Source organism: Aquarana catesbeiana, linkage group LG13 (genome assembly GCF_042186555.1).
Source record: "Aquarana catesbeiana isolate 2022-GZ linkage group LG13, ASM4218655v1, whole genome shotgun sequence".
Classification (NCBI taxonomy): Eukaryota; Metazoa; Chordata; class Amphibia; order Anura; family Ranidae; genus Aquarana; species Aquarana catesbeiana.
This window is the reverse complement of record NC_133336.1, coordinates 148,674,208-148,696,954: the sequence shown is the minus strand read 5'-3', so window position 1 is coordinate 148,696,954 and position 22,747 is coordinate 148,674,208. Positions and strand designations below refer to the sequence as shown.

Here is a 22,747-nt window from a genome sequence, read left to right as displayed (position 1 = left end):
GGACTGTGACATTATGGCGGATATATCAGACACTTTTGACACATGTTTGGGACGATTGAAAATTATACAGCGATCAGTGCTATAAATATGCACTGATTACTGTATAAATGTCACTGGCAGGGAAGGTGTTAATAGGGGGCGATCAAGGGGTTAACTGTGTTCCTAGTGTGTGTTCTAATTGTAGGGGGAGGGGACTGACTATAGGAGATGATAGATCGTGGTTCCTAGCTATTGGGAACTCACAATCTGCATCTCCTCTCCTCACAGAACAGGGATGTGTGTGTGTGTGTGTTTACACACACATCCATGTTCTGCCTCTCATGCACGCGATCACAAATGGCTGGCAGTCATTGCAACCGCGGTCATGAGCATCGGCACCCCGCAGTGCAGCGGGCGTGCGCCTGCTATCCTGCTTAAAGGAGACAATGTACAGCAACGATGGTTCACGTGATCGTGCCGACCTGCCGCAGTATAATGACGGCAGCTGGCTGGCAAGTGGTTAAACAATCTTACAGTAAAGGTTACTTCTGTGTTCTTTATAATTGGTGTCCTTTATTGAGGTATTTACACTACACTACTACCAGGTGTGTCAGTGGGGTTGAGTCTGTTCTTGTGGTTGAAGAGGCAGAGTAAGGAACCAATATTAATCAAGCGGCTTCTGCGAGGGTAGCGCTACATGTGGGGGCTCGTCTGGGATTCTCCTTCTCTGCAATCAAGCTCTCAAGGCAGCAACCCAACAAGCATCAGCATGGACCCCGTAGTTGCAGCCCAGTGGTGTGGCAAAGAAAATGGGTAGAAGGAGTTGTGCGTAGTGATCAATGTACCTGGCAGTGACTGGACCAAAGACCGGGCCCGTCAAGCATTGGCTGCCTCAGGCCTAGGTCAGAGGATACATATACTAGATGTGAGGGCAGATCATAACTAAAATTGTACCTATGTCCTGACAGAGTGGAAGAAGGGAGTTCCTGATGTTTTGCAGAAAGACAGCTTCTAGCTAACCACAGAAGTTAACACTCTACTAATCCATCTAGGTGACTCAAGCTCTATTCCAGAGGGCTCAGGATGCAATATGCTTGACCCTGAGGTCACAACTTCTAAACCAGCTGCAACCACTGAAGATTCCTCTTCCCTACTAGTAGAGGAGTTCGCAAAACTAGTTATGGGGCGCCTTAGGAATCCAGTAGTGTCAACCAATTACGGATATCACAAACTATGGTTCTTCTCAGGAAGAGTTCCCACACCCACAGAAGAATATAACTTTGATACTTGGATTGATCAAGCCCTCCAAGCGGCCGAAGAGTGGGAAGTGACTGATATGATAAAGAGACAGAGGGTGGTTGAGAGTCTGCGGGCCCCAGCTTCAGATGGAATTCAGAATCTGAAACGGGACAACCCCAGAGCATTTGAAAGCACTTTGGGAAACTTATGGAAGAATTGAAGACTGCTCTGAATTGATTTTCCTCTTCCATCACACGTACCAACTGGAGGATGAGACACTAACAGCCTATGTAACACGGCTGGATCAAAACCTTCAGCAAGTCATACTTGAAAGGTGGGATGGAAGCCAAAGCTGCCAGTAAAGCCTTGATGTTACAGGTGCAGAGGGGAGCACAACCACTGGATCCTATTGTATTACAGCTTCAAGCCAGGAGTTCAGGTGACCTTCTCAAAAACGCTAAACTCATGAAGGCTATTCTAAGAGAGTAGGCTCTCATCGCAGCCAAGACACAGAAGCAGAGTCTGCCAAGAGTCCCAAACAGGCTGCCACCACCTACATCGTGCAGTTGGGGCCTGAACTAGAGATTAGAACAGATGGAGGGCCCTGCACCCCTACTGACACTTTGACACAAACCATAGTTCAGTTGGCACAAGCGCAAACTACCTTACAGCAAGCCTTCTGTGGAATCCAGAAGACAGTGGGGCAAGTGATGGAAGCCCATGCTAATATGCAACAATCACTTGCAGAAGTAAAACAAACTGTGTCCACCCTCGTTATCGAAAGGATGGGGTGTTGCCTCTCCTACGGCTATGAAATGCTACCGCTGTGGGGGAGGTAGGACTCTTCATAGGTCAGTGTCCGAATTAAGATATCCTGACTGATCTCACGGCAGAGGTGGTGAAAATATTGAAGAAACTGTCCCTCGTAAAGCTGGTGGGAAACTTCAGAGGGCCCAGTGAAGAAGCCAATCGAGTGCTCATCTACAGTAGCTAGCTCCAAAGCAAATGATGCAAAGAGACAACGGGGGAAGTCCTAACCTTTGCAGAGGGCTTTCGTTGTTGCCTCAGAGCAACCCAGTGCATCACTCCCTTGGATGTGGGCTAACCAGTATTGGGGGATCAATGCATACCAAACCCTTAAAAATCAGCAGAGACCCCAGGCGGGGCAGAATCCTTGCAAAAAAGAAATTTGGATACAAGCCACGGAACAAGCTGAAACCACCAGTTCCTACAAGTTTCCTGCTAAGCTAGTGGGACCTTCTCCTGTGGTTTCCATTCAAGTAGAGGGAATCTACACTAAAACCCTCCTAGATACTGGAGCTAAAGTAACCCTCCTTTACAGAGGCTTCCACGATAAGTATCTTAAGCACCTGTCCTTGCAGAAGTTGGAAGAGTTAGAGATATGGGGCATTGGAACTCAGAAATTCTCTTATGACAGCTACCAGTTAAAGTGGAGTTTCAACCATTTAAAAGTCAGCAGCTACAAAGAGTGTAGCTGCTGACTTTTAATAATCAGACACTCACCTGTCCTATGGTCCAAAGATGCGGGCTCACAAAGCCTTGCTCCCCCTCCTCTCCGCAGCGCCGGAATTCTAACTTTGGGTGCCCGGCTGTGGCTTCACAGCCGGGCGAGCCACTCTGCGAATGGCCAGGCAATCTTCTGGGGCCTGTGACGTGTCCCAGAAGATTACAGGGAGGGAGGGGGAGAGGTGATCTTCCTTCTAGCGCCACGGCGCCAGGAGAGGAAGTGGAAGCTGGATGCCTGCAAAAACTGGGTACCCGCTCCCCCCCAACCAGTCTTATCGTCTGATCTGGTGGGGGGGGGGGCGAAGGATGGAATCTCTGTCAAGGAGTTTTATCCAAAGAAAACCCTTCTTTCTCCTGAGTGAAAAAAGGGTCAAGACAGAGCTGATTAGATGGCAGGCTACATTCTCCAAGAGTGAGTTTGACGTAGGGGATGCAAAAAGTTCCAAACATCGGATTAGTCTCCAAGAAGATAAGAGTCAGACAGATTCCTTAGGGAACTTGGAAGGCCTATGTGAGCAACTGGCAGTACTGTAGAGGACCGGTATCATCAGAGAGTTCCAAAGTCCATACACTTCTCCGATAGTGGTGGTACAGAAGAAGAACGGGTGACTGAGGTTGTGTATTGACTATCGGACATTAAACTGAAGGACCATTCCCAACCAATATACCACCCCAAGAATAGAAGACACTTTGCAGAGCCTGTCGGGGCAAAATGGTTTAGCGTATTGACCTGAAGAGTGGATACTACCAAATTCCCATGCACCCTGAGGATCGGGAGAAGACCGCTTTCATTACCCAGGTGGGGTTCTTTGAATTTAACCGCATGTCTCAAGGCATATCTGGCACCTCAGCTACTTTCCAAAGGCTAATGGAGGTGGCCTGTGGGTGACATCAACCTGATCGAGGTGTTGGTGTACCTAGAGGAGCATGAAGAATGCTTGGAGAAGGTTCTGAAGAGACTCCAGGATGGGGGGTTGAAGCTATCATTGGAGAAATGCCAGTTCTATCAACCATCATTCAATTACCTTGGCCATATTGTGTCTGCCAAAGGAGTGGCCACTGACCCTCAGAAGTTGTCACCTCCTGGCCGAGGCCTACCAATGTGACCGAGCTTAGTTCATTTCTAGGATTCTGCTCTTACTACAGAAGATTTGTTGAGAGATTTGCTAAGATAGCTCACCCTCTCAATGAGCTGCTGTAAAATGAAGGGGAGGGTGAGCACCCAGACCTAGCTAAGACTGTCAGAATAGCTGGAGGGACCAGGAAACCTAGAGAGTCCATTCAGGGACAGTGGACTGCATAGTGTGAGGCTTTTCGGCAGCTGAAGTAGAGTTTACCACGGCTCCAGTTCTGACCTACGCAGATCCAACCAAGCCATAAGAGTTACACTTCGATGCCAGTTGAGAAGGGCTAGGTGGGTGCTCTATCAAGAACATGGTGGACACCTGCGGCCAGTTGCCTACGTGAGTCCGAGTCTGGCACCCGCTGAGAAGAACTACCCCAAACACAATCTTAAATTCCTGGCTTTGAAGTGGGCAGTCATGGATAAGCTGAGGGGCTATCTATATAGGGCAGACTTCATAATCAAGACAGACAATAACCCTCTCACCTACATCCTCACTACTGCCAAGTTGGACGCCACCAGTCACAGGTGGTTGGCTGCCCTTTCTAAATTAGCTTTCAGCCTGAAGTACCGCCCAGGGGTCGGGAACAGAGACACGGACATGTTGTCAAGAAGGCCTCATGGTTCAGGAGACTCTACAGGAGGTATGGATGCATTTGGTGTGCATTGATTTTTTTTTTTTTGTGCTTGGAGCCTGATCTGAGTGGACAGGGAAATATTCTGGTAGTAACTGATCACTTCACTAGATATGCCCAGGCTTTTCCTACAAAGGACCAACAAACGTCCACTGTAGATAAAATCCTAATGGAAAAGTTCTTCATGCACTAAGGATGTACAACAGTACGTCCAATGATGCCGCGGGTTACTCTCCTTACAGGTTGATGTTTGGACGGGAGGCTCAGCTACCCATCGACCTGGCTTTTGGCATTTCTTTAGACTATACCTCAGCAGCTTCTCACAGAGGGTATGTGGATCATCTGAGAAGTTTAAAGACCGCCTATGAGAAGGCTCAGCTTCCTCAGATGCCTGAGGACACAGAAATAAGAGAACTGTTGATCTCAAGGTGTGAGTGCAGGACTTATAACTGGGCAAGTGTTACTGAGAAACCTGGGTGTTCCTGGGAAACATAAGTTGGCTGATCACTGGAAGTCACAGCCCTATGTAATCTGCAAGCAGCTACCATGACTTACGATGCCAGGTGTTCAGCCGCCCCGTACTTCCCTCTGGCCGGATCTGATATACTGGTGTATATCAGATCCAGCTAGAGGGAAGTACGGGGCAGCTGAAGACCTGGCTTCGTAATCATCTGTTGCCCTTGTCAGAAGCAGCCCGTGTGCCCCCACAACCAGATTCCCAGCCTACACTTACAGCATCACAAAGGTCTAGTCCAGTGATTAGATCTGTCAGTACCCCTGGATGCAGGAGATGAGGACAGTGAGGATGAAGAGATGGAGGTGGATTGGCTGTGGCCGTTTCAAATGCCAGAGTCTACAGTTTTCCCTTCCCCTCCTCCCAAGATGATGGAACCCTGATCCTCCCACCGCTGATTTAGGGGAGGACAAACCTAGCTCACCCCCTTGCACATCTAGCTGGAAAATTCTGATTAAGGTGGCCTATAGTCTAATTGGTGGGGGGTTCCTCTGCTGAGTCTTAATGCAAATTGTTTGATTTCTTGTGAAAATTAACCTGTTTTCCTCTGCGTGTAACTCTAAAGCATCTAACAGGTTCAGGGCTTTACTCCCTTTGGAGGACCAAAGGTTCTCTCATAGGGGGAGTGTGTAGCGGCTGCTTTGCATCAGCACTACATTACCAGGCTGGCTGGGGCTCTCAGTGAACAGAGACACAGCTTGTCAGCTCTGCAGGAGTGTTTCCCCCTCCTTTTGTTTCCTTCTCATTGTGAGATGAGTCATATATGTGCACAGGCTGCAGCGGCAAGGAACTCTGGGAGATGGAGTTCTCAGAATAGGCTGCTGGATTGAAATCCACACAGACAACTACACAGCTCAAGAAGCACTCCTGCATGGGAGAGGTTTTACCCCAGAGGCTTGCTGGGAGAAAGGTAGAGCTACCAGGAGGCCTGAAAGAGTCAAGGGGGGGGCAGAGTGCTGCAGCCTTAGATCTGGGGGATCGCTCCTGCTACAGCCAGGAAGTTGGCGGCGGGCATCAGGAGCTAAAGGAGGATTCTGAGTGCATCCGGATCAGTGTGCAATGTCCCTGTGAGGAGGCGTCAATTGGGCACTTGCAAGGACAGGTACCACAGTATCCTCCCCTGTGGCCTTTGCACACAGGAGTTGGTAAACGGGCCGAAACCCAATACTCCCTAAGCCAGAAATATGAATTATCTTTGTTGCCCTGTCTTCCCTACTTACATGGAACTATGATGCTGTTACACTCTGCCTGGCAGTGAAAACACTTATCCACTATGTCATAGGATTACAATATTGGTTGTCTGTCAAGCCCTTTGGATGTACTGTGTTCACCTCATTACAGGAGACCAACAAGTGCACCACCCTAAAGTCACCCGAGATCTTAAGGGCCCCATCTGTGTTCAGGACACTATTCACTTACAAGTGGATTAAGGAGAAAGGGGGATGATGGCGCAAGGACCAACTGGGTAATAATAATATAACATAAAATTACTAAAAATACAAGGGGGATGATGCGAAAGTCAGTTCAGGGGAAAAATAGTTCCAATAAAAGTTCCAGTTTACACTGGCGGCTGCAGCCTTGAGAGTGGAAGGAAAACTCTGGAAGACAAAAATAAAACAAAAACAAGGTGCGCCAGACTCAGTGCAGTATTATGGTATCCATTTAATAAAAATAAAACAAGCCAAATGGCTACTCACAAAAGGGAAGTAAAAGCAGTCACATAAATGCAAGGTCCGAGGGGCGGAGTCACTCAGTGGTCCAAGGTGCTGTCCATATGATTGGAAAATGGCTGAATCACGGTGTTGTGGACAATTAGCCGCTGGGAGATGGAACAGTGGTGTAGCCTATAATGATGTCTGGGAGGCTAGAAAGCCAGCACACAAGCGTACTCTGCAGCGAACGGAAACCAGTAACTGGAACCAGAAGTGCGTGCCAGCCTGGGACGCAAACGAGGACCGGAAAGTGACATATTAGGGCAGCCAATCAGATGACACGTTTCACAGCCTCCACTGTTTCTTTAGATCTAGCTGACTGATCAGGAAGTCAGATATACTGTATATATATAGGCTAAAGGGGAGGGAACAGAGGAGCTTCCATAGCAAATGTGAAGCTGAATACTGGCATAGGCATAAATTCATACTGATTAATATAGACCGGGGATCGCCATACACGTATACAAAACAGATAGAGAAAAGAAGCATAATATAAGCAACTATAAAAAAAATGTTTTAAAGGACATTCTAAGGCTATGCACCTATTATAGAAGAATATCAAGAAAAATGCCAATTGATGTAGTTGTTTTAACAAAATATGAAAGAAACATAAATATTATAGGAATGTTATAGGGGATATATTTAATTGATAATATATATATATATATATATATATATATATATATATATATATATATATATATATATATATATATAAAAGATATTCTTTATAAAAACATATACATTTATAAAAAATATATATATAAATGGATGAATAATATTATATATATATATATATATATATATATATCAAGCTCTAACAAGCAGGGCCCTCTGATCCCTCCTGTATTGATTTGTATTGTAAGTGTACGGTCTGCCCTCATGTTGTAATGCGCTGCACAAACTGTTGGCGCTATAATAAATTAAAAAAAAAAAAAAAATATATATATATACATATATATATATATATATATATCAATAGGACATTCATATATTTCATCATAAGATCAAACAATCCCGCCCACCGTCAGATAAACGAATCAGGACACCCAGTGTGCTCACTGACGTACGGAGCCAACGCACATACATATTAATTCTGAACCTTATATTTAGAGATATGGTATGTACATGCATGTAATTATGGTAGTAAATGTGGCATAACGTAAATATAAATTAACCCTAACATTAGAAATATTGTATAAGGGCAACTAAGAGGGTATTGTGGGGAGACCACAAACATGGACATGTGGAAGGAAATTTTAGGGGGGGAAACAGGGGGAAGAGGAAAAATTATAGGGGGTGGCATCATGATTAAATATTAAGCATAGTAAGTTTTAGATTTTAGATTTTAACTTACCACCCACACTGGTAGTGTATAAGTATGGAACATCATAAGAAACAAAGTAGATAAAAAAAAAAACTAAAATAATGCAAGTGAAAGATATATAATTAAAAGGTATATAAAAACTGGAAAATATTCTACATACTTATATTATAGTATTAATTTTGATTTCTTCGTTCAGACCATGAGGCAACATGCTGTTTAAAGAGTATATCCAAAAAGTCTCTTGTTTACATAAACGTGAAAACCTCTCAGCTGGGGAATATTTGTGAGATATAGATTCAATGACCCATACTTGGAGATCAGAAATCTTATTGTGGTGGTGAGCAGCAAAATAACGTGCAACACTTTATTTGGGATTATTGGCCTGCACAGCTCGATGGTGCTCTCCAAATCTGGCTCATAGGGCCCTGATAGTTCTCCCAATATATAAAAGGCCACAGGGACAAGATATACAGTAAACTACATATGTAGTAGAGCAATTATAAAATGAACTTAGGGTGAAGGTCTTCCCATTAGTTATGAATGATTTCTTGCCATGAGTGACATGTGAGCATGTGAGGGATAAAGCTTTTTTACAGCGAAACATCCCTATAAGAGGGATTAACGCAAGTTGTCTAAGCTTGTTATTATCCTGGAATTTGGTTTTGCTAGGAGCAATTTTGCTCTTGATGTTTGGCGCCCTTCTATAAGCAAATTAAAAATGTCGGGTAGGGACATCTATAGGTGCGGATCTTGAATCAGGATGGGCCAGTGCTTTTTGAAAATGCTCTCCATTTTTTTGTGACTGGCATGATACTGTGTAATGTATCGAGTTACAGGTTCAGAGGTATGGTTTTTTTTAGAAGGAATTGGCAGGCCATCAGTTTGATAAGATGTACAGACTTCTTCTATAAAGTTGGTAGGATAGCCTTTATCAAGAAATTTGGGATGTGTAGTCTTCTAACCTCGTACAATTCCGTCTTAAGCGATGGAATTTACTTTTGGGCATATTGTTTACCCACCTGGGGTGATGGCAGCTGGAATAATGTAAAAATGAATTTCCAGCTGTCGGTTTGGTATAATTCTTGGCTGTAATGGTATTATCGGAATGGAAAAGTTCTAAATCTAAGAAACATGTGAATGTTAGGCCAAAGGTATTAGTGTTGCAATATGCAACAAAGTCATGGACTGAATTCGCTGGGCCTTCCCAAATGATAATAATGTCATCAATATATTGGCAGGGGAAGACTTGTGCCCTGTACACACAATAGGATTTTCCGATGGAAAATGTGTGATAGGACCTTGTTGTCGGAAATTCCAACCGTGTGTAGGCTCCATCACACATTTTTCATAGGAATTTCCGACACAAAAAGTTTGAGAGCTTGCTATAAAATTTTCCGACAACAAAATCACTTGTCGGAAATTCCCGATCGTGTGTACACAAATCCGACGCACAAAGTGCCACGCATGCTCAGAATAAATTAAGAAACAAAAGCTATTGGCTATTGCCCCGTTTATAGTCCCGATGTACGTGTTTTGCAAGACAAGTTCGAGCCAACATCCGTCGGAAAAAATCCATGGATGTCTGATCAATGTCTGACCGTGTGTACAGGGCATTAGTGTGCAGAAAAGGGGTTATCAGCCTCAACACACCTGGTCTCCCACAGCCCCATAGTTAAGTTGGCATAACTGGGGGCAAAATTAGCCCCCATAGCTGTACCCTGTTTTTGTAGGTATAAGTCACCGTCTGTCAAAAATAATTATGCCCCAAGCAGAACTGGGTGGCTAAAAGAATGAATTCAGTTTGCTGTAAATTAAGGGTAGAATCAGGATTAAGAAAATGTGCTACAGCCTGTAGACCAACTTTGTGCGGTATCAAAGTGTATAAGGAACACACATCCAACGATACCCACAAATGGTTCCCAGGTGTACGGGCATAATTGTTCTATCAGATGTGTGCCATCTCAGATATAGGAAGGAAGTGCCTGAGTCAGTGGCTGGAGAAAGTGGTCTATGTACAATGAACAGCTGGTAGTTAGGCTATCCATTGAGGCAACTATTGGGCGACCTGGCGGGTTATTGGTGTCTTTATGGATTTTGGGTAAATGGTACATATATGGAACTTGAAAAAAGGCTGCCTCAATTTTGCTCAAAACACCATCTGTCAGGGCTTGTGCCACTATCGCATTAGATTCTTCAATAAATTTGGGTAAAGGGTCTTTGGTGAGTTTTTCATAAGTACTGTTATCCGAAAGGAGTCGCCTTGTTTCCTTCAGCTAATCTACTGTATTTTGTAACACTATGCCTCCACCTTTGATGGTCATTTCTGAATTGGTACTCAAAGATTTAAGAGCAGAATGTTCCAAGGGACTAAGGTTGTTTTTAGAGTGGTAAGACCAAGAGGACTGGAATGAACAGAGGTCAGTAAGTTCTTTGTAAACTACCTGATAAAAGGTGGACAAAAATGGGCCTTTCGACTGAGTGGGGTTAAAAATAGATTTCGGTCTGAACAAAGTATGCATAATAGGTGAGGTAGTTTGGGAATATTGGGACCAGACTACAAAATCATCGTCTTCATCTACATTCCAAAGATCTTGAATGGCTTGTAGATCGGTGGAGGTGTCTACCAAGCATGACTGATCCTCTAAGGAAATAGCATCATTATTAGTGATGTTCATGTTAAAATGCCTTTTTAGGGTCAAATTCCTAATAAATTTATTGAGGTCTTTGAACATGGTAAATGAGTTTGGATAAGTACTGGGAGTAAAATTGAGGCCTCTAGATGATAAAGAAGCTTCTTGCATATTTAATTTTAGAGAGGACAAATTATAGATTTTTATAGTTTCTGTAGCTTGTCCGGGCGGGATGGGTCTGGATTGTTGTTGTTTTATTTTTGTCTTCCAGAGTTTTGCTTCTACTCTCAAGGCTGCTGCCGCCAGTGTAAACTGGAACTTTTATTGGAACTATTTTTCCCCTGAACTGACTTTCTCATCATTATCCCCCTTGTATTTTTAGTAATTTTATTTTACATTATTATTACCCATTTGGTCCTTGCTATATTTGTATATATATTTGGTATATTTGTTATCAATTTAATATATTCCCTATAACATTCCTATAATATTTATGTTTCTTTCATATTTTGTTAAAACAACTACATCAATTGTCATTTCCTTGATATATTGACTAGAATGGCTTTTTTTTCATATTTATAACCCTATTCCATATATATATTTTCTTCTATAATAGATGCATATCCTTATGCCGCATACACACGGTCGGATTTTTCGACAACAAAGGTCCGACGGTCTTTCCGACGGACTTTCGACGGAGTTACAATGGACTTTCTTATGACCGGAACTGCCTACACATGATCACACCAAAGTCCGACGGATTCGTACGTGATGACGTACGACCGAACTAAAATAAGGAAGTTGATAGCCAGTAGCCAATAGCTGCCCTATCGTCGGTTTTTGTCCGTCGGACTAGCATACAGATGAGCGGATTTTTCGACCGGACTCGAGTCCGTCGGAAAGATTTGAAGCATGTTCCAAATCTAAAGTCCATCAGATTTTCGACTGAAAAAGTCCGCTGCAGGTCTGATGAAGCCCACACACGTTCGAAATGTCCGTCGGACCAGTCCGGTCGAAGAGTCCACCCATGTGTACGCGGCATTAGAATGTCTTTTAAAAAAATTTTTATAGTTGCTTATATTATGCTTATTTTCTCTATCTGTTTTGTATATGTGAATGGCGATCCCTGGTCTATATTAATCAGTATGAATTTATGCCTATGCCTGTATTCAGCTTCATGTTTGCTATGGACGCTCCTCTGTTCCCTCCCCTTTAGCCTATATATATATGACTTCCTGATCAGTCAGCTAGATCTGAAGAAACAGCGGAGACTGTGAAACGCGTCATCTGATTGGCTGCCCTAATACGTCACTTCCGGTCCTTTGTTGTTTGCATCCCAGGCTGGAATGCACTTCCAGTGCTGGTTTCCGTTCGCTGCAGAGTACGCCTGTGTGCTGGCTTTCTAGCCTCCTGGACATCATTAGAGGCTACACCACTGTTCCATCTCCCAGCGGCTTATTGTCCACAACACCATGATCCATCCATTTTCCAATCATACGGACAGCACCTCGGACCGCTAAGTGACTCTGCCCCTCAGTCCTTGCATTTATGTGCCTGATTTTACTTCCATAAAAGTTTTTGGCAATTCTGTGAACACTGATTTCTGAACAGTTACATGTTTAGTGAATGGCTTATTAGGTAAGCTTTCTTTTGCCATTTGCTTCATCTCTCATCCCCACACAAATTGTTCCTTCACATCTAATATAGCTCCCCTTCATTTATCCTCCTTCAGGACCCATTAACTCCCTGTCACCTTTCAATCTCATTCCACTGCAAATCATGTGAACACTGAAGTCTGGTGTCATCCACATGCCTTGCAAATAGTTCACTAGGTAAGCTATTTCTTGTTATTTCCTTCAATCCCTTCAAAAGATCATTGCTAAACATACTTGCAATGCTACTTTGCCTATCTCCTCCCTTATAGGTCACTATTTAATATTTTTACCAATTGTTCCTGTCTACCCTTGAATCCATTCAGGCGCTTTCCCCTTGACCAATCAACGTGCTTTTAATAAATAGTGTGAGTTCTCTAGAGGCTTTTAAGCCCTATTTAATTGATGCATAATGCATTACCCTCTTTGTTCCCTAAACTAAATGTGCAATACACACTCAATATTTATTTACTCACCATTAAGTCTCAATTATCAATACATTTAATTGCCAGGATTTCTGTGTGCCCCCTGCAAGCGTAAATACGGTGCAGCCTGTCCTCCCCCCCCTCCAGGGGTCACTTGCCGCGCGTCCCCTGGATGTCTGTTGCTCAGGTATGTCTTGGGATCCCGGGGTTATCATGGGGTTGCCTCCCTGTGTGAAAGTGTCCAGCCATAATATTCCAACATCTGATAATATGTATAACTGTTCATGTTCCAACGTTCCTGTCTACTTACATGATGTTTCTTTGTATCCCAATGTATAGATTTTTTTGGTATTGCATTAGAGCTCTTGTTCCCTGAGGAAGCCAATGCCTTGGCGAATCATGTAGGAAACAGAGCCCTTACTTCAAAGGCCTTTTCCATCTGGCCCACCCTACTGCATTTGGGTCACACGCAATATTTATGCTTTTTGGTTGCTAATTATTTTATTGCTTTTTCCATGTATTTATTGTGAAATTAAATATTTGTAATTTTTATATCTCCTTCTCATTTCCATACCTGTTACTCTAGCACCGTTATAATCCCCTGTCCCTTTATTCATTAGCAATCTCATAGTAAAAGTTACTTATTGTGTTCACTATAACCTGTGTCCTTTACTGTGGTATTTACACTACACTACTACCAGATGTCTTGGGGTTGAAGAGGCAGGATAAGGAACCAACAATATTTAAGCGGCTCCTGCGGAAGTAGAAATACAAGTATACTTTTATAGCGCTACATGTACACTATTATAAGGGACCATATCCAAGATGTACTTTGGTATATGCATTTCATTTTCACTGGTTTTCATATCCAAGATTTGCTGATGAAAACAGTACCATTAGCTGTAATCAGCATGGGTTTATGAAAGGTCACTCTTGCCAAACTAACCTATTAACATTCTATGAGGAAGTGAGTTGCCACCTTGACAGGGGTAGGCCGGTGGATGTGGTATATCTGGATTTTGCAAAAGCATTTGATACAGTCTCCCACAAATGCTTAATCTCAAACTGAGGTCTGTGGGTACAGACCATAGGGTTTGTTCTTGGATATAAATTGTTTGTGCCCCCCCCTTCCAAAAAAAAGGATGTGCTGGAGAGAGTTCAGAGAAAGGAAACTAAATTAATATGGGGACTGGAGGACCTCAATTATGAGGAACGAATACAAGTGCTAAATTTATTCTCCATGGAGAAGAGACGCTTGATAGGAGATATGATAGCAATATACAAATATCTCAACGGTGATCCCAGTGTATGTATGCAACGTTTTAGTCACAGGGAGTGTAAGAGGATACAGGGCCACACGATGAGTCTGGAAGAGAAGTGGTTTAACCTTAAGCTGCATAGGCAGTTTTTCACTGTCAGGGCGGTAAGGATGTGGAAATCTCTTCCACAATTGGTGGTATCGGCAGGAAGTATTGATAGTTTTTAAAGACTCTTGGACGCGCAAGTTAGTGAACACAATATATGGGGATATGGGAAATTATTTTCTACACACACCCCAACACAGGTTGAACTGGATGGACTTACCAACTATGTAACTATGTAGTTCAGCGTTTAAGAAAGTCCAATTTTACTTGGCTGCATCAGTCTGAGGTCCACTGAATATGTACTATAAAGTTCCCATTCCCGAGTGATTCTAAATGTTATTTTTTTTTCCCTAAATTTTAACCAACATGTTATACTTATCTGCTCTGTGCAATGATTTTGCACAGAGCAGCCCCAATCCTTTTCTGTTTGGGTCCCCCGCTGGCGGTCCTGGCTCCTCCCCCCTGCTGAGGGCCCCCAATGGCAAGCCTCTTACTATGGGGGCACTCAAGCAGGCTCACTTCCAAGCCACGCTTCTGCGAATGGACATTATCCATTCACACACAGTTTGCAAAAACTCCAAATGGCTTTCAGCCACTCTATAATAAAGCCCAGATCAGCTCACGGTTGCAGTGATGCTTATCCTTCTAGAACTTTGTCCCATGTCCACACAGGTTCTCTGGAGCTCAGTCAGATTGACCATCAGGTTCTTGGTTACCTCTCTTATGAAGGCCCTTCTCCAATGATTGCTCAGTTTGGCCAGTCGACCAGCTTTTGGAAGAGTACTGGTTGTGCTAAACTTCTTCCATTTGAGAATAATGGAGGCCACTGTAGGCAACTCTTTGGTGTAGCAGAACCTTTCCCCGAATTGTGCCTTGCAATAATCCTGGCTCTGAGCCCTGTAGGCAGTTCCTTTGATGTCATGGCTTTTGCTATGATGCAGTATGCATTGTTAGCTGCAAGGCCTTTTATAGGGAGGTGTGTGCCTTTCCAAAACATGTAAAATCTGTTTATATTGCCACAGAAACATCTCAGCAACAAATCAAGAGAAATGTGTGGCACCTGAGCTAAATTTCAAGTGTTGCTGTAAAGGGTATGAACACATGTGATATTTCAGTTTTTCCTTTTCATACATTTGCAAATATTTCTAAAATTCTGTTTTTACTTTGTCATTACGGGGTGGTAGGTGTAGATTAATGAGAAAAGGTGCTTCCCTCATATTTTGAAAATGAAGGTTTTCTGAAGAAGATACAGGAGGTACTGATAACATTATAACTTATATTATGCAGGCAAAAAAAACAATGATATAAAAATCAGAACACAGTCTGTAATCAACTCTGAAAAGTACAGATAATAATAACAATTTCATAAAAAAAAAAAAATCATATATATAATATATATATATATATATTGCAGTTACCAGTCCCTATTTGTAGTGGCTATATCGGTGGGGTTTTTTTGCCCTTTCCCTTTATTTTCACAAGGAGATTCAGTCCCTAGCATACTTCCTGTCCTATGGTGACAAGGTCACAACACTCACTGCAACATTTTCATCTTCTGTCAGGAGTCATGTTAAGACTATAAAACATCTCCCCTTCTCATTATTTCCATAACATAGGGATCTATAATAAAATGATGTTCTCTATTCCACATAAGTGAGCCAGGAAAGTATTAACTTTGCTTTTAGTGCAACACAGGAAGTTAGGAGCTCGTTGAGTTTATAGCAGGTGTAATTTTGTATACTTGCAGCATTTAAAAAAACAAAACAAACAAAACAAACAACATAACATGGGGAAATGTGCATGAGATTGAACCTCAAATCTTATACACATACCTTCCAGCAAAAAAAATAAAAATACAGGGTACAATGTGCAAAACCTAAACACAAGTACTTAACAAACTGTTTAAAAGAGCAAAATGATTTACCACTTTTTTCTCTGAATGAAAATGGCACATCCAAAGCTTTTCCTGCATAAATGCAAAGCAATTTGTCCACATCTTCGGTTGAAAATATTGAGTCTGGCTCATTCACAAGCTGCTTCAGAGTCTGCACCACAGTAGCGATCCAGTCTATCCTCATATTCATCAGTAACTGCTCCAGCATTAGCAAAGGACTTGAAATTAGATGCACATAGGTGGATTGTGCAGCCTCTGGAAGTGCTAGCAACACCTATGAACAAAAAAAGGTGTACATAAACATAATGCAGTTAGATATTAAATGTATTGCTGTTACTTCAGATGAAAGTTTGGGGGGGGGGGGGGGACACCCAAGCAGGCTTGTTCCCGAGCTGCGGCTCTGCATGTCCATTCACACATACAGTGGGGACGGAAAGTATTCACACCCCCTTAAATGTTTCACTCTTTGTTATATTGCAGCCATTTGCTAAAATCATTAAAGTTCATTTTTTTCCTCATTAATGTACACACAGCACCCCATATTGACAGAAAAACACAGAATTGTTGACATTTTTGCAGATTTATTAAAAAAGAAAAACTGAAATATCACATGGTACTAAGTATTCAGACCCTTTGCTGTGACACTCATATATTTAACTCAGGTGCTGTCCAGTTCTTCTGATCATCCTTGAGATGGTTTTACACCTTCATTTGAGTCCAGCTGTGTTTGATTATACTGATTGGACTTGATTAGGAAAGCCACACACCTGTCTATATAAGACCTTACAGCTCACAGTGCATGTCAGAGCAAATGAGAATCATGTGGTCAAAGGAACTGCCTGAAGAGCTCAGAGACAGAATTGTGGCAAGGCACAGATCTGGCCAAGGTTACAAAAAAATTTCTGCTGCACTTAAGGTTACTAAGAGCATAGTGGCCTCCATAATCCTTAAATGGAAGACGTTTGGGATGACCAGAACCCTTCCTAGAGCTGGCCATCTGGCCAAACTGAGCTATCGGGGGAGAAGAGCCTTGGTGAGAGAGGTAAAGAAGAACCCAAAGATCACTGCGGCTGAGCTCCAGAGATGCAGTCGGGAGATGGGAGAAAGTTGTAGAAAGTCAACCATCACTGCAGCCCTCCACCAGTCGGGGCTTTATGGCAGAGTGGCCCGATGGAAGCCTCTCCTCAGTGCAAGACACATGAAAGCCCGCATGGAGTTTGCTAAAAAAACACCTGAAGGACTCCAAGATGGTGGGAAATAAGATTTTCTGGTCTGATGAGACCAAGATAGAACTTTTTGGCCTTAATTCTAAGCGGTATGTGTGGAGAAAACCAGGCACTGCTCATCACCTGTCCAATACAGTCCCAACAGTGAAGCATGGTGGTGTTTTTCAGCTGCAGGGACAGGACGACTGGTTGCAATCGAGGGAAAGATGAATGTGGCCAAGTACAGGGATATCCTGCAGGAAAACCTTCTCCAGAGTGCTCAGGGCCTCAGACTGGGCTGAAGGTTTACCTTCCAACAAGACAATGACCCTAAGCACACAGCTAAAATAATGAAGGAGTGGCTTCACAACAACTCCATGACTGTTCTTGAATGGCCCAGCCAGAGCCCTGACTTAAACCCAATTGAGCATCTCTGGAGAGACCTAAAAATGGCTGTCCACCAACGTTTACCATCCAACCAGAGGATGGAGAGGATCTGCAAGGAGGAATGGCAGAGGATCCCCAAATCCAGGTGTGAAAAACTTGTTGCATCTTTCCCAAAAAGACTCATGGCTGTATTAGATCAAAAGGGTGCTTCTACTAAATACTGAGCAAAGGGTCTGAATACTTAGGACCATGTGATATTTCAGTTTTTCTTTTTTAATGAATCTTCAAAAATGTCAACAATTCTGTGTTTTTCTGTCAATATGGGGTGCTGTGTGTACATTAATGATGAAAAAAATGAACTTAAATGATTTTAGCAAATGGCTGCAATATAACAAAGAGTGAAAAATTTAAGGGGGTCTGAATACTTTCCGTCCCCACTGTAAAGATGTGGCTCGGCGCTGCCCCCTCACTCTCCTAATTGGCTTACTGGCTGTGATTGACAGCAGCGGGAGCCAATAAGGAGTGACAGTCTCCATAGAGTCAAGGCTCTCATGCACACCTCTGGATCGAGATGGGACCCTGGTAAGTATTATGGAGGGCTGGGGGGGCTGCTGCACACAGAAGGTTTAAGCCTTAAAAGCCAATTTACACTTGTGCAACTTATAAATCATGTGATTTCCATTTCAACCTTACCCTGTGACTTTGATGCAACTTTGGATGAAAAAGAGAAAAAAAAAGTAGCGCTCCAAAAGTGCAACAATAGAACATTCAGTTGTACATAAAAAGTGTCAATGTGCAAAATAGAACTCAATCTTAATAATGCAACACAAAAAAAAAAAAAAAAAAATCAAAAACAGTCCCTAAGTGCAAAACAATCCAATGAAAGAATGAGCCAGGCAGAATGAAAGTAATGGGACCCATCACCAGCAGCACCCTCACACTCAAGCTTCTTACCAGATGAGGGTGCTGCTGATGATGAATCCCTTTACTTTCACTCTGCACGGATCATTCCTTCATTGGATTGTTTTGCACTTATGGACTGTTATTGATTTTTTGTGTTGCATTATTAAGATTGAGTTCTATTTTGCATATGGACACCTTTGATGTACAACTGAATGTTACATATTGTTGCACAATTTGGAGCGCTGCTTTTTTTCCTCTTTATAAATTACCATCTGGTAACAGTTTGCCAAGTGGCTGCTATTTTTCCTTATTTAGACTGAGCATGATTTTACATCCTTTTAATGTGATTATTTGTTTGTGCTCTATAAAGTCGTTCGACATGTGCAGAATTTAAAAAATTGTTTTGGTTTCTTTATTTTCTAACACATACCAATTTTTCGACGATTTGAATCTGAAGCGGTCAGAAGTTGATTGAGCAATTTGAATTCTGTGTGAAGAATAGCTGGATGTAAAGGAGCGGGCCAGGAAGCACACAGCCACGTCCTTAACAACTGATCATCAGCTGTCAGTGGGATTCCCCACTGACAGCTGAACGTAAACAAAAGTATGATGACAATCAAAAAATAAATGAAAAAAACAGCATAGGGTCTCCCCTCCCTATCCATACCAGGCCCTTCATGTCTGGTATGAATTTTAAGGGGAACCCCACACCATTTTTTATTTAAATGTGTGCCTGGGGTCCCCCCCAAAATCCATACTAGACCCTTCTCTGAGCATGCAGCCCAGCAGGTCAGGAAAAGGGAGAGCGAGCGCCCCCCCCATCTTGAACCATACTAGGCCACATGCCCTCAACATGGGGGGGTGCTTTGAGGTGGGGGGCTCTGCCCCCCTCCCCAAAGAACCTTGTGGGGACAAGGGCCTCTTCCCCACAACCCTGGCCAGTGGTTGTGGGGGTCTGGGGGAAGGGCTTATCGGAATCTGGAATTCCCCTTTAACAAGGGAGCCTCCAGATCCTGGCCTCCCCATGTGAATGAGTATGGGGTATAGTATAGTACCCCTACTCATTCACTAAAAAAGTGTAAAAAGTAAATAAAAACACAACACAAAATTGTGCCATTTATTAGAAAATCCCCAAAAATGCCCCACAGTGTAGATCCATCGTCAATCATGACGCCCTCGGCTACCACCAACCCGAAAAAAGAAAATAATACTTCCAGGCCTGACAAAGGCTCCCACTGTCGGGGACCGCTCTTAAATAACTAAGGGGCAGGGCCACCCGGTGATGTAGACGGGTGGCACCTTCCCCTTGTGACATCATTATCCAAGGACATGCTGGGTCTGTGACATCACAAGGGGGCAGTGCCACCCGGTGACATCACCGGTAACCTGCCTCTTTTCCTGTTTTCGGGTCGGCGGCGGGCATCGTGATTGACAAAGGATCTGCACTGGGGGACACATTTTTTTTCATTTTTAAGTTAAGGAATTGTCAAAAATTGCCTATTGTAATTTTTTACACTACCTTTTTGTTTTTGGTGAATGCGTAGGGGTACTATCTATTATTTTCCCAAGTCACATGTAGCACAGATATGAACAGTACTCATTGGGAAACCTGTGAGAGGGGGTGAGTGGGGCGACTCATCAGGCAACTTTGAGGTTCAAAGTTGCATGACAAGTTGCACAAGTGTGGTGCCTTACACCTTGTACACACGATCAGGCTTTCCGACAACAAAACCGTGGAATTTTGTCTGAAGGGCGTTGTCTCAAACTTGTCTTGCATACACAGGGTCACACAATTGTTGGCCAACAATTACGAACGTAGTGACATACTATATGGTTTTTCAGCTCTTTAGCGTCACCCTTTGGGCACCTTCTGCTAATTTTGTGTTAGTAGAAGTTTGATGAGTGTTGATTTGCGCTTTTCTTTTTGCGCTTTTCATTTAGCGCTTTTCAGTTCATGTTTTTCATTTCATGCTTTTCAGATTGTGAACGGCTGTTCACCAACCAGACATGTTGCGGAATTGGAGGAAATAATGTGTTATATATTATTGGCCTTAGAGTTATTGCTTTGATATTATTTTTTTTGGTTTAATAATGATTTGATTTGGTATATATTTGGCCACTTTTTGGTTAAGTTCTATTGGCAGATAGCATGTCTAATTTTATTTATTTTTTTAATGCACAATAAAAAAAATGTGGAGAATAATGCTTGGCTATGTGTTTTACTACAAATGACAGTTTGGGAGTAGGCAGTAGGCACACACTCTTCTAACTACTTGAAGACCGAGCCTTTTCTGGCACATTTTCTTTACATGTGAAAATCAGGTCATTTTTGCTAGAAAATTACTTTGAACCCCAAAACGTTATATATTTTTTTTAAAGCCGGGGTCTAAAAGAATAAAATGGTGGGTGTTGCAATTTTTTATGTCAAACAGTATTTGCGCTGCAGTTTCTCCAAACGCAATTTTTTTTTTTGAATGCACAAAAGCTCAATATATTTCCCAATTGTCTGGTAACATATAAAAGATGATGTTACGCCAAGTAAACAGATACCAAACCTGACACGTTTTACAATTGCGCACACCCATGCAACAGCAACAAACTATGTACATTTTTAATATTCATAGGCAACACTTTAAAATCTTTTACAGGTCACCACTTTAGATTTACACAGGCGGTCTAGTGCTGGAATTACTGCCCTTGATTTGACATTTGCGGTGATACCTCACATGCATGGTACAATCACTTTTTACATAACGACACAGGACCGATGCATATGTTCGCCTCTGTAAAAATACTTTATTTTGCCCAGATCCCTTTTTTGGCGTCTGAACGAGAGCCTTTTACAAATACCTGAGTAACTGGAGGATGTGACTAGGGAGTTGGATCTCTACATTCGAGAGAACGACACACAGGATTGTGATCCTGGAATATTGTGGGAGGCCCACAAATGCGTTCTCCGAGGGGTCCTTATTAAACATGGGGCAAATATCAAAAAGATAAGAAATGAACAACTTACCAGCCTACTTTCCACTTTGGCCTCTGTAGAAGCACAACATAAACACTCCCCCACACAGGAACTTGTGACGAAACTGAGGGCATTGCGCACACAAATCACGGACTTGTTACAATACAAAGCCAAGGCAGCCTTACAATTTTGTCGCAAGATATCCTACGAATCAGGAGACAAGTGTGGGAAAATGTTGGCCAGGTCAGTCAAAGAAATCAAATCCACTTCTTATTTTCCACAGATAACCGGCCCTGACGGTCAGAAAGCCACCACCCCGACGCAAATCTCAAAGGGATTTGGAGACTTTTACTCAGACTTATATAATCTTTCTAGTTCCCCCTCCAACCAGGCAAATATAGATAAATATATCTCAGACTCCCAGCTTCCATCACTCCCGGTAGAAACCCAGGTAATTCTAGATGAACCGATAACTATAGAATAATTGCAAATAGCGGTAAACTCTATGAGGGTGGGTAAAGCCCCAGGCCCGGACGGATACACTGCCCAATATTATAAGACCTTTCTCCCAATTTTAGGCCCACGGTTGGTGGCATTTTTCAATGCTCTAGGAGCAGATACCAACTTTCCCAGTGAGACCCTTAGAGCCCATATTTCCTTGATTCACAAAGAGGGGAAAGACCCAGGTTCATGCAGAAGCTACAGGCCCATCTCTCTTTTAAATACTGACCTAAAGTTGTTCTCAAAAATAATAGCTACCAGACTGGCACAACACCTTCAAACCCTAATACACCTGGACCAGGTCGGGTTCATTCCCACTAGAGAAGCGAGAGACAATACCATTAGAGTACTCAACCTCCTTCAAGTAGCAAACGCCAATAAGATCCCTTGTGTATTTGTGAGTACTGATGCCGAAAAGGCTTTTGATAGGGTGAACTGGAGCTACATGTTCTCAGTTCACCGTCACATTGGTCTAGGGGATAAGATGCTGAGATGGATTAGCAACATTTACTCAAATCTTTCAGCTCAAGTAAAAGTAAATTGTGTGCTCTCGAGCCCCTTCCCTATTAGAAATGGAACAAGACAAGGGTGCCCTCTGTCCCCCCCCTTCTTTTTGCCCTCTTCCTTGAACCGTTTCTTTGCACTGTCAGATCAAATCCGAATATAGCAGGGCTTCAGGTAGGTGGTTCTCACTGCAAAATATCAGCGTACGCTGACGACCTGCTATTTTCTCCAACAAATCCTAGAATCTCTTTACCAAACCTC

The 22,747-nt window shown here is 42.8% G+C and overlaps 1 protein-coding gene across 1 annotated transcript in view; it reads right to left on the bottom strand.

The window, feature by feature from the left end:
* The window catches only part of ZFYVE26 (zinc finger FYVE-type containing 26), a gene marked incomplete in the record, with an annotated part of 1,901,467 nt that overhangs the window by 765,552 nt on the left and 1,113,168 nt on the right, over positions 1-22,747 (bottom strand). The window contains 1 exon segment of the mRNA XM_073610828.1: positions 16,052-16,295. Coding sequence (XP_073466929.1) covers positions 16,052-16,295 — 244 coding nt within the window.